The 14,914-nt window shown below is 48.0% G+C and overlaps 1 protein-coding gene across 2 annotated transcripts; it reads left to right on the forward strand.

Moving 5' to 3' along the window:
- The first annotated feature begins 2,675 nt into the window (after positions 1 to 2,675).
- Positions 2,676 to 12,876, forward strand: FASTKD3 (FAST kinase domains 3). Of its 2 annotated transcripts, XM_004380270.3 has the most exons (6): positions 2,676 to 4,242; positions 4,889 to 4,974; positions 9,397 to 9,571; positions 11,055 to 11,124; positions 11,460 to 11,574; positions 12,501 to 12,876. In XM_004380270.3, exons 1-6 carry the CDS (start codon positions 2,805 to 2,807, stop codon positions 12,597 to 12,599), a joined length of 1,983 nt encoding a protein of 660 aa, XP_004380327.1. In that variant the 5' UTR covers positions 2,676 to 2,804; the 3' UTR covers positions 12,600 to 12,876. The 2 variants fall into 2 exon arrangements, with proteins under 2 accessions (XP_004380327.1, XP_023590584.1); XM_023734816.1 differs by lacking the exon at positions 12,501 to 12,876 and having other exon boundaries at positions 11,460 to 12,019.
- Positions 12,877 to 14,914: the final 2,038 nt, after the last annotated feature.

A 14,914-nucleotide genomic window follows, 5' to 3' on the forward strand; every position in this document is an offset into this window, starting at 1 on the left:
CGGCCCAGAACCTCCTTAACTCCTGCAACCACCTTGTGGGGCAGGTAGTTCCCGCCACGTGTCTCTGGCACTGGCCGGCCCAAGGTCTCACGGAGAGCCGGCGGGACAGGAGTCACCAAGGCTTGCCAGGAACGCTGCAGAGTTCAGAGCACGCCCCTTCCCGACACCCCCACGTTCCCCGCGCCCCCCAGTTGCATTGACTCAAGTCCTGAAAAGCACACGGAGGGAAACACGGGAAGGAGGAGCGGCGCCCACCTCATTCAAAGTTCCAGGCTCCTACTTCTGAGAGAAGCCAACGACGCGCCGGGGTGGGGAGGCCACAGGGCGGCCGGAGAGCGCCGCCCAAGCCACCCCAGAGCCCGAGGGGGCGGGAACCAGGCCGGGACTGGCGCCGAGGGCCTCACCTGCGCGGTGTCGGGGAGAGGAGCCGCCTAGGGACCTCACCTGCCCGCCGAGGGACCCGCACCTGCTCAGCGGAGGGCCTGACTTGCGCGTTGCCAGCCGGGAACGCTCCGAAGTGCGCATGCTTGGCACCTGAACCAATAGGAAACTCGTTCCGGGAGTCGGAGCCAATCACAACTAGCAGGGCATGGGGGCGGTGCCCGGAAAAACCTCCCCGCCGCGCATGCCTAGATGCTCGCCGCGTTCGCGCGGGCAGCGAATGTTGAGCTCGTCCCTCGCCGGGCGGAACTCGGTAGGTGTCAGCCAGGTGCGGCTCCGGGTTCGGCCGTCAGCTCTTCTCAGGCCGCGGCTCCGGGCCGCAGCGCAGCTCCCCGGGACCCGGTGTTGGGGTCGTGGGTTTGGGGGCGTCGGCTATGGGTGTGAGGATGCGAGTGGGGTTTACCCGCTCTCAGGGGGCCGTGGGTTTGGAGGCGCCGCGTGTGAGGTGCCCGGCCGTGGGGGTGCCCGGCCGTGGGTGCTGGGTCCGGGGTCCGCCCGTTCCCGGGGGGTCGTGGGTGTGAGCACCGGCCGTGGGGGTGCCCGGCCGTGGGTGCGGGGTCCGGGGTCCGCCCGTCCCCAGGGGGTCGTGGGTGTGAGCACCGGGTGGGAGGTGCCCGGCCGTAGGGGTGCCCGGCCGTGGGTGCGGGGTCCGGGGTCCGCCCGTTCCCGGGGGGTCGTGGGTGTGAGCACCGGCCGTGGGGGCGCCCGGCCGTGGGGGCGGGGTCCGGGGTCCGCCCGTCCCCGGGGGGTCGTGGGTGTGAGCACCGGCCGTGGGGGTGCCCGGCCGTGGGTGCGGGATCCGGGGTCCGCCCGTCCCCAGGAGGTCGTGGGTGTGAGCACCGGGTGTGAGGTGCCCGGCCGTAGGGGTGCCCGGCCGTGGGTGCGGGGTCCGCGGTCCGCCCGTTCCCAGGGGGTCGTGGGTGTGAGCACCGGGTGGGAGGTGTCCGGCCGTGGGTGCGGGGTCCGGGTCCGCCCGTTCCCAGGGGGTCGTGGGTGTGAGGTGTCCGGCCGTGGGTGCGGGGTCCGGGGTCCGCCTGTTCCCAGGGGGTCGTGGGTGTGAGGTGCCCGGCCGTAGGGGTGCCCGGCCGTGGGTGCGGGGTCCGGGGTCCTCCCGTTCCCGGGAGGTCGTGGGTGTGTGGGCGCCGGCTGTGAGGTGTCCGGCCTGGGTGCGGTCTCCGGGATCCGCCGGTTCCCAAGGGGCCTTGCGTGTGCGGGTGTGGGTTGCGGGACTCCCCGCGCCGTGTTCTGCAGGCTCCTCTCCCAGGTCCCCAGAGGGGGCTCGGCTCGGTTCTGGCCCGGCTGCCCCCACTTCACTCGTCATTGCTCTTTGTTTTTTCCATTTGCCAAGCCTGACCCCATCCTTCCTCAGTCCTAACCCAAACCCAACTCCTGTGAAAAGTCAACACCTCCGGGCCGGTAGACGCTTTCTTTACCCATGCCTTGCTTCCGCCTGTCCAGAATGTGACCATTTACCCGTTGCCACTTTTTAGTAGATATACTTTTAACTAAATGCTATCCCTTATTTCAACCAATATTTAGGGGGTGTGGTCAAGAGGGGGCCCTGGTGGTTCAGTGGTTAAGCGCTTGGCTGCTAATGGCAAGGTTGGAGGTTTGAACCCATCCAGCAACTCTGGGGGAGAAAGACCTGGTGATCTCCTTCCATAAAGATTACAGCCTAGGAAGGCCTATGGGGTGCTTCCACTTTGTCACATGGGGTCGCTATGAGTCAAAATCACCTCAATGGCAATTTTTCCTAGTGGTCAAGAGCTAGGTGGCCTGAGTTTGAATCCCACCTCTGCCTCTTACTAGCTGTGTCAACTCGGCAAAATAACTTCTCTGCTTCACTTTCTCACTTTTAAAATGAAGATGGAAGGCCCTCGTTCATCATGTTGTTGGGAGGATTAATTAATGTTCATGAAGCATGTACAACTTGCCGTGGAATCAATTTAGACTCCTGGCAACCCCACGTGTTACAGAGTAGAACTGCTCCGTTGGATTTTCTTGGCTGCTATCTTTACAGAAGCAGATCACCAGGCCTTTCTGATGCAGTGCCACTGGGTGGTTCAAACTGGCAACCTTTAGGTTAGTAGTCCAGCGCAAACCGTTTACTCTAGCACTAGCAACAGTGCCTGGCAAATGAAAGCTGTTATTGTTAGATGGCAGCCATTTGTCTAGGCTCTGGGATGTAAGATCCTGCTCTCCTCGTCATATATTTTAGTGGGATTTTTATTAACCACGTTTTTCGGTACTCAGCCTCAGTTTTGTGCACACCAATGCTGAGTGAAATCATGTTTTCGATGTATCTGACCGTGTTTTTTTCTTTAACTTCGTTATAGATCAAGAGGCCTTGAGAAGCTGATGATATGGCTTTAGTTGGCCTGCGGAGGAACCTTTGTCACTTGTGTGATTTCCAGATACACAGAGCCCTGGCCGTTCTGAGGAGTCAGCCTGTGAGCCACATCCACCAGGCAGTCAGGGAGCATCTGTGCTACTGGTTCTTTGCACTGCGACCAACCCCCTCCAGGGTCAGGTCCCATCACCCCTGCTGGAACAACTTCCACTCTGAAAACGGAAGTAAGACTCAGCCAGCTGGCCAGCTGGTGTCCCCTCGAGTGCACGATTGGGACAGGCTTGAACAAAACATTAAACACGCAGATGAACAGATGTTTTACAGGAGGCTGAACGACTTCACTTCATCGGAAGAAGTGCTGAGTTTTGTAAGCACGCTGGAAACGCTGCCTGACAGTGGGGCAGCGGGAGCTTTACAGCGGATCTGGGAGGTGGGAAAGAAAGATGATGCTGGAAGGCTGCCAGAAGAAATCCTGGACAATCACGTCTTTAAGGCTCTATGCTTTCGGCTGGAACGGGAAGCTCCAACTCTGACAAACACTGGTTTGGTGAGAGCTTTGCAAGCCCTGACTCTGTCACATGTAGATCCTCAGACTAGCTTGTTAGAGAACCTGGTGGCAGAATGCCAGAACCGTCTCCAGAAGGGTGGCCTGGAGGTCCACCATCTTTGTATTCTCGGAGAAAGTCTGGTTAAATTGCAGGGTCCTGGCTGTGTGATGCTAGAACAGATTATAGCTCAACTGCAAGGTGAAGAATTGGAAAAGTTTTCCCCAGAGGATGTCGTGGCCATTTATAGAATACTTCAGGCATGTCCTGAGAAAGTGGACCAACACCAGGCGTTTCTCAGTAAGATCAACAGCTTCACCCTGTCAGTTGTTTACAGCCTGAGTCCTAAGTCCATCAGCCAGGTGCTCAGTGCCCTCGTGGCCCTCGACCAGACGCAGGCGCTTCCTCTGGTTATAAAACTGGGCAAGTACATGGTGAGGTACATCCCTCGCTTCACTAGCGGAGAGCTGGCCAGCGTGTTAGAGGCTTTCATCTACTTTGGGTACAGTGACAGATTTTTCACAAGAGCCCTCGAGCAACACGTAGCTGCACTCTGTCTCGCTTTGAATCCGGAGGTTGTCAGCAAAATCACCAAGTACTGCAGTAAAAAACTGATTTTTTCAAAACCCATCTTGAATGCAGTGGCAGAAAGTTTTGTTTGCCACTCAGAAAAATTCTCACCTCATCAGATTTCTGAGTTAATCGAACCATTTGGCACACTCAATTATTTGCCCCCAAACACCCCTGCTTTATTTAGGAAGCTAGAAACCATGCTGGTCACTCACTTCAATCATTTCCCACCCAAGACGCTACTGAAACTTCTCCATTCGTGTTCGCTGATTGAACGCCATCCAGTCAACTTCATGGCAAAAATTTTTAGCCCTTATTTCCTTCAGCAGCTGCAGGGTGAGTTGGTTATAACTTGTGAGAGGGAAAATTAAAAGTAACAAGTCTGCGCCTTTTACAATGAGCAGCGCTTTCTCTTTATTTCTCTTCCAAAACAGTTTGAATACAGAGATGTGAAGTGGCAGATGCCGTGAGCGCAGGGTCAAGAACGCGAGCACATTCTGTTGAGGGAGGAAAGTGGTTTCCGGTGGACAGACTGCTTCCCTAGCTGAGGAGCTCAGTGTTCTTATGGGGATGTCGTGGCAGCGGTGGTAATACCCACCATGTTACAGTCTCTGATGAGAGGGCAACTGTAACTTTTTATTTCTTATTTTTTGAGAGGATGGTATTGTTCATCTTAATTCAAGGCCTACCAAATCTATCAAATTTCTGAATCTCCATAGTTTAAGGAAATTTTTTGTAATTCCACTAACATGTTTTGTCGCTTTAGATTATATTCTGTAGTTAGGATATTGGGTTCTTAGAAGTCAGTGAGATTTCATTGGTGGTAAATAAGAGGGCATAATTCTAACAAGTTTATTTCCTAGTATCTTATAAAAATACATTACTTCTGGAGTGGATGGTTAATGCTGTACATACATGATGTTCTCTAACTATGCATACCAAAGCTCAAACTGAACTGTGACTGGGATGCTTTTTATTTCAGGTAAAGAACCCTATTTGGACAGGTTGAGTCTGGCCCAACTGACACAGCTTTTCCTAACCTCCATCCTAGAATGCCCTTTCTATAAGGTAAAAAAATAAACATAAAAAAAGGTTTTCTTTTGTCCCCCCGTGAAATCTTTTAAGTTCTTTCTTCCTTTTTTTTAATAGAAAACTATAATCTGTCTATATATGATGTACAGATTAATAACAATTAAGGAAATTAAGGTGTAGGGAGGGGAAAAATTGGCATTCAGTAGCACTTTCTGCCACTGCCATGTATTTCTTTTTTTATTGTGCTTTTAGGTGAAAGTTTACAGCTCAAGTTAATTTCTCATACAAACATTTATACACATATTGTTTCGTGTCATTAGCGGCAATCCCCACAATGTGAGAGCACACTCCCCCTTTCCACTTTGGGTTCCCTATGTCCATTTGACCAGCTCCTGTCCCTTCCTGCCTTCTCATCCTGCTTTTGGACAGGAGCTGCCCATTGGGTCTCGTGTATCTGATTGAACTAAGAGGCACGTTCCTCACGTGTATTACTTTTTGTTTTAGAGTCCTGTCTAATCTTTGTCTGAAGAGTGGGCTTCGGGAATGGTTTCAGTTCTGGGTTAGCAGAGTGTTTGAGGGCCATAGTTACAGAGGCTCCTCTCCTCTCCGTCAGACCATTAAGTCTGGTCTTTTTACATGATTTTGATTTCTCTTGTACGTTTTTCTCCTGCTCTGTCCAGGAGTCTCTGTTGTGTTCCCTGTCAGGGCAGTCACTGGTGGTAGCTGGGCACCATCTTGTTCTCCTGGTCTCAGGCTGGTGGAGTCTCTGGTTCATTTGGTACTTTAGTCCTTTGGGCTAAAATTTTCCTTGTGTCTTTGGTTTTCTTCATTCTCCTTTGCTCCAGGTGGGATGGGACCAATTTATGTATCTTAGATGGCCGCTCACAAGCTTTTAAGACCCCAGACGCCACTCACCAAAGTGGGATGCAGAACATTTTCTTAATGAACTTCGTTATGCCAGTTGACCTAGATGTCCCCTGAAACCATGATCCCCAGGCCCCAGCCTCAGGTACTCTGTCCCTGAGTGTTTGGATGCATCCAGGGAACTTCTGAGCTTTCGATTCAGTCCAGTTGTGCTGATTTCCCATGTATTGTGTATTGTCCTTCCCTTCAGGGAAGTTGATCCTCGTCTACTGTCTAGTTAGTGATTTCCCCTCTCCCTCCCTCCCCACCCTCGTAGCCATCAAAGAATGCTTTTTCCTGTGTTTAAACCTTTCCTTGAGTTCTTGCAATAGTGGTCTCATACAATATTTGTCCTTTTGTGACTAGTTTCACTCAGCATAATGCCCTTCAGATGCATCCACGCCACATTTCGTGCATTCATCATTGTTCTGTACCGTTGCGTAGTATTCCTTTGTGTGTGTGCCATAATTTGTTTATCCATTCGTCTGTTGATGGGCATCTAGGCTGTTTCCATCTTTTTGCTATTGTGAATAGTGTTGAAATGAGCATGGGTGTTCATATGTCTATTCTTATTTCTCTTGGGTATATTCCTAGGAGTGGGATTGCTGGATCGTATGGTATTTCTATTTCTAGCTTTTTAAAGAAGTGCCAAATCATTTTCCAAAGTGGTGGTACCAGTTTACATTCCCACTAGCACTGTGTAAGAGTTCCAATCTCTCCATAACCTCTCCAACATTGTGTTTTTTGGATTAGTGCCAGCCTTGTTGGGGTGAGATGGTATCTTATTGTAGTTTTGATTTGCATTTCTCTGATGGCTAATGACTGTGAGATTTCCTCATGTGTCTGTTAGCTGCCTGAATGTCTTCTTTGGTGAAGTGTCTGTTCATATCCTTTGCCCATTTTTTAACTGGATTATTTGTCTTTTTGTTGTTGAGGTATTATAGTATCTTGTAGATATTAAAGATTAGACCCTTATTAGGTACAGATATGTTGTAGCCAGAAGTTTTTCCCAGTCTGTAGGTTCTAAGTTCCTTCTCTTTTGACCTATCTCAATAACGTCATTAAAAAGCAAAAGTTTCACTTACTTGATACCTACTGCTGTCCAGTCAATTCCGACTCATAGCGACCCCATAGGAGAGTAGAGCTGCCCCATAGAGTTTCCAAGGCTGTAATCTTTACGTAAGCAGACTGCCACATCTTTGTCCCTGGTGGGTTCGAACTGCCGACCTTTCAGTTAGCAGCCGAGCACTGAACCACTGCACCACCAGTGCGCCTTTTACTTGATGATAGTTGCCACAAAATAGCCTTTTCCTTGATAAATTCACCCCATTTCTGTTTTCTTGTCCTAGTAAAACCAATTTCCTGCTGTATGAGATTTCTTAGAAGGTTTTGTCAAGTGCTGAAGGTATAATATTAGTATTTCTGGATTCACTATGAAGGTTTTAGAGGTTGTCGCACCCCTGAAAGCTGTTAGATATGTTGTTAGGTGCTGTCGAGTCAGTTCCGACTCACAGGGACCCTATGTACAACAGACCAAAACACTGCCCAGTCCTGTGCCATCCTCACGTGAGCCCATTGGTGTAGCCTCTGTGTCAATCCATCTCATTGAGCGTCTTCATCTTTTTCATATGCATCAGTTCTTCTGTTTGATATAAAACTGTGAATCTTGGTAATGATCAGATCCTAAATTATTGCTGAGTACATTTTTAATCCAACCAGGAAATGACACTGTTATCTGGTGAGGTGTGGTTTAGGTGGAGATGAACTTGCCACATAAGGTCAAGGTTAGTTTAGGTGGAGGCGAACTTGCCACGTACAGTTTGGGTGGAGGCGAACTTGCCGTATATAGTTTAGTTCAGGTGGAGGCGAACTCTCCGTGTACAGTTTAGGTGGAGGCGAACTTGCCGCGTACGGCTCGGGTGGAGGCGAACTTGCCGCGTACGGTTCGGGTGCAGGCGAACTTTCCGTACGAGGTAAAGTTCAGTTTAGGTGGAGGCCAACTTTCCGTACGAGGTAAAGTTCAGTTTAGGTGGAGGTGAATTTTCCGTATAAGCACTATCAAGATCGATTCTCATAACTACTGCACACCTTGTTTATGGTTAGAAGTAGTCTCACCAGGCTTGGTCCCCCTGACTGGCCCTCCATACTTAACTGTGAGTCACAGTGAAGGGTATCTAATAATAATCAAAGAAGCAGGACTGTATGAAAAATAATGCAGCATTAGGGTTATTGGAAGACACAATAACAACCTGCATCATGCAGATGGCACAACCTTGCTTGCTGGAAGTGAAGAGTACTTGATGCACTTACTAATGGAGATCAAAGTCCACAGCCTTCAGTATGGATTACACCTCAACATAAAGAAAACAAAAATCTTCACAACTGGACCAATAGGCAACATCATGATAAGTGGACAAAAGATTGAAGTTGTGAAGGATTTCATTTTACTTGGATCCACAATCAACACCCATGGAAGCAGCAGTCAGGAAATCAAACGACACATTGCATTGGGCAAATCTGCTGCAAAAGACCTCTTTAAAGTGTTAACAAGCAAACATGTCACCTTGAAGACTAAGGTGCGCCTGACCCAAGACATGGTGTTTTCAATCGCATCATATGCACGTGAAAGCTGGACAACGAATAAAGAAGACTGAAGAAGAATTGATGCCTTTGAATTATTGTGTTGGCAAAGAATATTGAATATACCATGGGCTCCCAGAAGAACGAACAAATCTGTCTTGGAAGAAGTACAGCCAGAACGCTCCTCAGAAGTGAGGATGGGGAGACTTTATCTCACATACTTTGGACATGTTATCAGGAGGGACCAGTCCCTGGAGAAGGACATCATGCTTGGTAAAGTAGAGTGTCAGCAAAAAATAAGAAGACCCTCAATGAGATGGATTGACACAGTGGCTGCAACAACCGACTCAAGCATAGCAACGATCATAAGGATGGTGCAGGACTGGGCAGTGTTTTGTTCTGTTGTCCGTGGGGTCGCTATGAATTGGAACAGACTCGATGGCACCTAGTAACAGCAATAATACAAATACTTTACTAATTTTTAAAAAACACTGTTTTCCTTATTATGTCCAGATTTTTCCTCTAACTTGTATTTATTATAGTCTGTGGTATGTGATAGGAGTTTAAGTTTGTTCTTTTCCGGATGGATAAGCAATTTGCAAGCATAGCTATCCTGTTCTCACTGCATTGAAGTGTCACTTACCATATTTCCATTATTGAAAATTTAGTTGGGTATCCTTAAGGTCCTTAGGGCAATTCTAAGAGTTCCATTTATGTTTCTGGAACGATGACAGCATTGTTGTAATGTTTATTTCTCTATTTTTTATGGTGACTACTTTTAAAACATATTTAAAAGGTACTTTGATCTATTAGACTTGACCTATAATAAGAATATTCTGCATTATCATTTCAAGAAAGATATCTGTCCTGAGTCCTGGAAAAGTATCAAGCCTGTAGAGTAATTTTGTATCTTAGTTTTATGCCCTGGTTTTGTATCTTATTCTTCTTTTTCATGTTTGTGTGTGCAATGTTTAGGGTCCCAGACTTCTTCCTAAATATCAAGTGAAATCGTTTCTTACTCCATGCTGTTCCCTGGAGACCCCTATGGATTTTCAACTTTATAAATCTGTGATGATTGGACTGATTGACCTTCTAGGAGCAAGACTATATTTTGCTTCAAAAGTGTTGACACCCTATTGCTATACACTAGGTAAGTAGTGGGGAGTTTTGCTGTTTACCAGACCTCAGCAGTGCTTTCCTCTTTGGAGATATATATGGACGTATTAGCCATAGAAGTTCTCCAAAATACAGAATGGAATATTCCCTCTCCTGAAGGCAGGTAAGAACAGTAACTAAGCATCGGGGCGCTAGGGTCAAGACTCTGGGTTTGAATCCCAGCTTGCCACATAGCAGCAGAATGTGTTTGACATTTTTCTTCTTGCCTTCTCATCTGTGAAATGAGAGTAAGAACATCAACTTCAAAGACTTGGGAGTACTAAATGGGATACTACAGCATCGTACTAACTGCTTATAATTAACCAAAACCCATTGCCGTCGAGTCGATTCCGACTCATAGTGCCCCTATAGGACAGAGTAGAACTGCCCCATAGGGTTTCCAAGGAGTACCTGGTGGATTTGAACTGCTGACCTTTTGGTTAGCAGCCAGCCTCTTACCCACTAAGTGCTTATAATTAGTACTCAATAAATTTACTGCTATTGTAATCTAGGTCTATGCTCTCCATTATAGAGGCCATAAACCCAAAAATCAAACCCATTGCTGTTCAAGTCAATTCTGACTCATAGCGACCCTATAGGACAAAGTCGAACTGCCCCATAGGGTTTCCAAGGAGCGCCTGGGGGGTTCGAACTGCCGACCTTTTCGTTAGCAGCCATAGCTCTTAACCACTATGCCACCAGGGTTTCCATAGTGGCTATAGGGCTGTTTAACTTACAGTTAAATAAAATTCAAAATTCACTTCCTTAGTCACACATTTCACGTGCTCAGTAGCCGTGTGTGGCCATTGGCTACTCTATTAGCACAGACAGAAGCGTTCCCATCATCTCAGGAGGCCTACTGGGCAGTGCTGACTGGAGAGCCGGGTCCCCCCGCGCAGGGTTTTCTAAGCGATGAGGAAAAGAAAGCCGTCTCGGAGGATTTAAGAGTTGTACAGGCGCAGCGGTCACCCTGCGCACCTCTGCTGTAACGGGCTCTCTTTACGAAGGAATGGCAGAACACCCGGGGGAAGAAGGAGAGTCTGCCCCTGCCATGGACCACACGTCAGATGCAGGATGCCTCCTCTCCCTGGAGCCGATGGGAGCTTGAGTGATGAGCTTTGCAGGTTGCTTAGATGTCTAATTTTGCTTCAACCTGTTGTGAAAGGTGGTCTTCACTATCTGAAGGAGTCTGCCACGTGTAAGGAGAAAGAGAACGTTCTCGTTCTTGTTATACCCCAGATAACCCAAGAACCCCACGGCTTGTTTTACTGTGGCTGAGCCTCCTTAATTTAAGGCTGACTTGGGTAATCGTACAACTGGTTAAATTCTCACCATTGTTTGGTTGTGGTCATTACTTTGCAGCCTTCAGCCCTATTGATAAATGCAGTTTGGAAGAAACCAATACAGAGCAAAGGAGTAAAGGAAGATAGTATTTGTGAGGGTATCACACGAGGACTTTTCCTTTCTTCTCTCACCAGATGTTGAAATTAAATTAGATGAAGAAGGATTTGTCCTACCATTTACAGTCGATGAAGATGTACGGAAAAGGTAAAGAAAACTGTGGTTTCTATGTCATAAAACTTATTTGAGGTTCATAAGCAATGATGTATTTTTCTTTAAAAGGTAAAAAAATAGACATGATTCTGGAAATTAAAGCACTACTTTTCAACATAGAATTTTTGGAAATTCTTTCCAATATTTTATAAACAGCAATATTAGTTGAGTATTTTTTTTTTTTTAACAGATTAAAGTATAACACACTCATTATTTGAAAATGGTATTGGGAATAGCCAAGTTCCAAATAAACTTTGGCAACTAAACATATGTGAATATTTTGTTTTAAAAATTAAGCTTTTTTTTTTCTTTTCTCTTTGATGTTTCAGGGTAGCACTGTGCATTGATGGTCCAAAAAGATTTTGTTTTAATAGCAAAAACTTACTAGGAAAAGAAGCCATTAAACAAAGACACCTACGGCTCCTTGGTTATGAAGTTGTTCAGGTAGAGTGTTCCCGTTTCTTTGTTTCCAAAAGCACATTCCTAATTCAGACTTACTCCATCCAGGGTACTACATGGTCTGCCAGCCCAGTGGACCAAGACTCTTACACCTATACATATCAACTTTGCTAATCAGGCATTTCGGAATACTCAATGTTTTCTTTACAAATCTCTTGACTTGTATTTTGACACAGAGAATTTTCAGACTCTTGGTTTTCCAGGATTGGGGCATGCCTACGTTCTCCACAAGCTGTGCTTCACTCTGCTCTCCGCATTTGTACATCATTGCGTTAATTTCTCCCTGATTTAATGACGGTCCATCTTGCTCATCGCCAGATTAATCTCAGAAACCCTCATTACTCCTGTACTGCTCCCAGGATAAAGCGAAGCTTCCTCTTCATGTTCACATTCTCGGCTCTCCATGGTCTGTGCCGGGCACATGCAGCCCTCTGCTCCAGGCTGAGTGGTCTCCTCCCTCCCCCAGACCCACTCCCTTCTCCTCCCGAGGTGCCTCCACCAGCAGCTCCACCTGAGTATCTGGAGTTCAGTCCCCTTACCCTTGCCGGAAACACCAGCACCTTCTGAGTGCTAGCGCCCCAGTGGTCTTGGCACACGCCTCTGCATACCAGGCTTACTGTTTGTATTTATTTTATATGTTCTTTCGCCAACTAAATTGTAGCTCCTCAAGGACAGCGTTCCTGTTTGAGTCGTATTTAGATAGCCCACTTATTCATTCAGCAAATACTGAGTCCCCATGATGTGCCAGGGGCTGTTCTAGGTGCTGGGATACAGGGCGGATGAGACAGACATGATCCTTGCCCTCGGGGAGCTTCCATTGTTATGGCGGAGGGGATAAACAAGTTAACAAAAAAAAAAACCAGGGCATTACAGATTGTGACGGATAACGGCCCTTTTTTCTCCCCTAATAGATCCCCTATCATGAGATTGAGATGTTAAAATCAAGACTGGAATTGGTGGAATATTTACAAAGAAAACTATTTTCTCAAAACACTGGACTTCATTGGTAACAAGAAGGAATACAGACTTCAAACTCAGAGAATGAAAGAACTTGTGTTTTTATAGGACTATATAAAAAGAAGAATTTAAGGTGTGAATTTTCCGTTTTGCAGAATTATGCTTGTGGACTCCTTCGGGCTGTGGAGCGGACGTGCCGGGTCCTGCATGAATGGGAGGGTCAGTAGTGTTCCTTATGCTGTGTGTGCCAGGGTCAGTGGGTAATTTAACATTAACTTTAATATGGTATCATAGACACTTATTTTTATACATGAAACAGAATGGATCAAGTGCAATAAAGGAACGTACGCATACCACCTGTTGTTCTTAAATGTTTCATCGTGCAGCAATTCTCCGCAAAATGAAAACAGCATGCTCCTTTAGAGACCTTGGTTTCCGCCTCTCGTGAGTACGAGGGAGGCGTTCACTTCCCACTTGCCTGCTCCTGTATTTTGCTCGTGGAAGTGATGTGTGATGTATGCTAAGGGGCCCTGAGAAACGGACTGCAGTGCTGCGGTTACAGAGAGGCGGACCGCAGCGTGGCGGTTATAAGCGTGTATAAATTATAGGAGTCTGCAGAAACAGCCTTTTAGTTAATAATAAAATAATTTGTTAGCGTGGGGGCTTTTTTTTTTTTTAAAAAAAAAAAAAAGGGAAAAAGAAGTGAAAAAAAATAAAAGTTTTTTTTTTTTTTTTTTTTTTTTTGGTGAGGGGAGCTGATTAGAGGGAGAATGAGATGTACGTTGTATTTAGTTCATTGCGGATGCATCTCTCTTGCGTTAGGATCAGGTTGAGATTCCCGGGTAGTCGAAAGGGTTCAGGAGGTCGGGAATGTGGGTTCTACCCCCAACTAGTCCTGTGACCTTGAACAAGGAAACAGAGCCGCTGTGTATTACGCATGCCGTGCTAGGCCGGTCCTGAGCTGCCCTTCACGTAACACACGTGTGATTCTCACTGCCTTGATTTGGGTATTGCTCCCAGTTTTTGCAGATGAGTGGACTAGCTTAGAGAGGACAAACACCCTGCCCCTGATCTCATTCGTCACAGGTGGTGAGTGTGAGATCATGTGTCCTGAGAGCAGGGCAGCACGCGCCACAGTCCAGGCCCCCCGCAGCCTGGGCTTGGCCCTGCTCCATCACGGGCCTGCTCTGTGCCCTCAGTGGGGGAGAGATGAGAACTGAGTGAGCTGATGATATACAAGAGACACTTAGAAAAGTGCCCCTTGCAAAGTAAGCACAGGTCAGCTGGTGTTAGCCTAAATCCCACCATCATGCGGTGCTTTTACCACCTCTTTGGAGCTGTCTCTTTAGAACAGGAAACAGACTAGATGAGCTCTTAAAAAAAAACCAAACCAAACCCATTGCCGTCAAGTGGATTCCGACTCATAGCGACCCTATAAGACAGAGTAGAACTGCCCCATAGGGTTTTCAAGGAGCGCCTGGTGGATTTGAACTGCCAACCTTTTGGCTAGCAGCCGAGCTCTTGACCACCACGCCACCAGGGCTCCAGGTGAGCTGTAAGGTACCATGAAAGTGTTTGCCCGTCAGAGAAGGAGGAGGCCTGGAGGCAAATCGAGACTGAACAGGAGACTGCTGGCCGGGGACTCAGCTTATGGGATCTCACAGCCCCCCAGACAGGCATCCTCAACTTGGGTCTAAGATCTCTAGATCATGTCTGTCTCAGAAGCCCCTTTATGAGGATTTTCTTGCCAAAATCAAGTCCAGTGTCACGTTCTGCCTTCTGTAAGTTCCTTGCCTCTGTCCAGCCCCCATTACGGCTCCTTTCCAACCTCGAGTCCCCATCACTCCGCTCATCCTTGGGGGAGAAAGGAAACCCTGAGTGTGGGTGGTGAGCCAAACAGCCTACTGATTAAACACTCACACAACAGGCCGGGGCGGCCGGGGCCAATACCATGAAGTGCCATCCAGCCTACAAGGTTCCTCCCCAACCTGCTCTACTGTCAGACTTCCCTCCATCACGGCCTTCCTGCTGCTCACCCTCACCGGGATCAGACGGTCTTCCCTCTGGGCCCGAAGTTCATCCCCTTTTGAGCCTTTGGCCTCTTCCTGCCCATGTCAGCCACCCCCATGGCGGGCCCAGGCTGAGCGCTGGAGCTCAGGGGTGAGAATCAGACACCCCCATGGCAGGCCCAGGCTGAGCACCACAGCTCGGGGGTGAGAATCAGACACCCTCATGGCAGGCCCAGGCTGAGCGCTGGAGCTCAGGGGTGAGAATCAGATACCCCCATGGTGGGCACAGGCTGAGCGCTACAGCTCAGAGGTGAGAATCAGACACCCCCATGGCGGGCCCAGGCTGAGCGCTGGAGCTC

The sequence above is a fragment of the Trichechus manatus genome, unplaced genomic scaffold, assembly GCF_000243295.1.
Source record: "Trichechus manatus latirostris isolate Lorelei unplaced genomic scaffold, TriManLat1.0 scaffold00072, whole genome shotgun sequence".
NCBI classification, from domain to species: domain Eukaryota; kingdom Metazoa; phylum Chordata; class Mammalia; order Sirenia; family Trichechidae; genus Trichechus; species Trichechus manatus.

Excerpts from the sequence above, each read along its gene's own strand:
- FASTKD3 (XM_023734816.1), top strand. The coding sequence starts at position 2,805 with ATGGCTTTAGTTGGCCTGCGGAGGAACCTTTGTCACTTGTGTGATTTC. Across the intron at positions 4,243-4,888 it reads TTTCCTTCAGCAGCTGCAGG|GTAAAGAACCCTATTTGGAC; the intron begins GTGAGTTGGTTA and ends TTTTTATTTCAG. Across the intron at positions 11,125-11,459 it reads GATGAAGATGTACGGAAAAG|GGTAGCACTGTGCATTGATG; the intron begins GTAAAGAAAACT and ends TTGATGTTTCAG.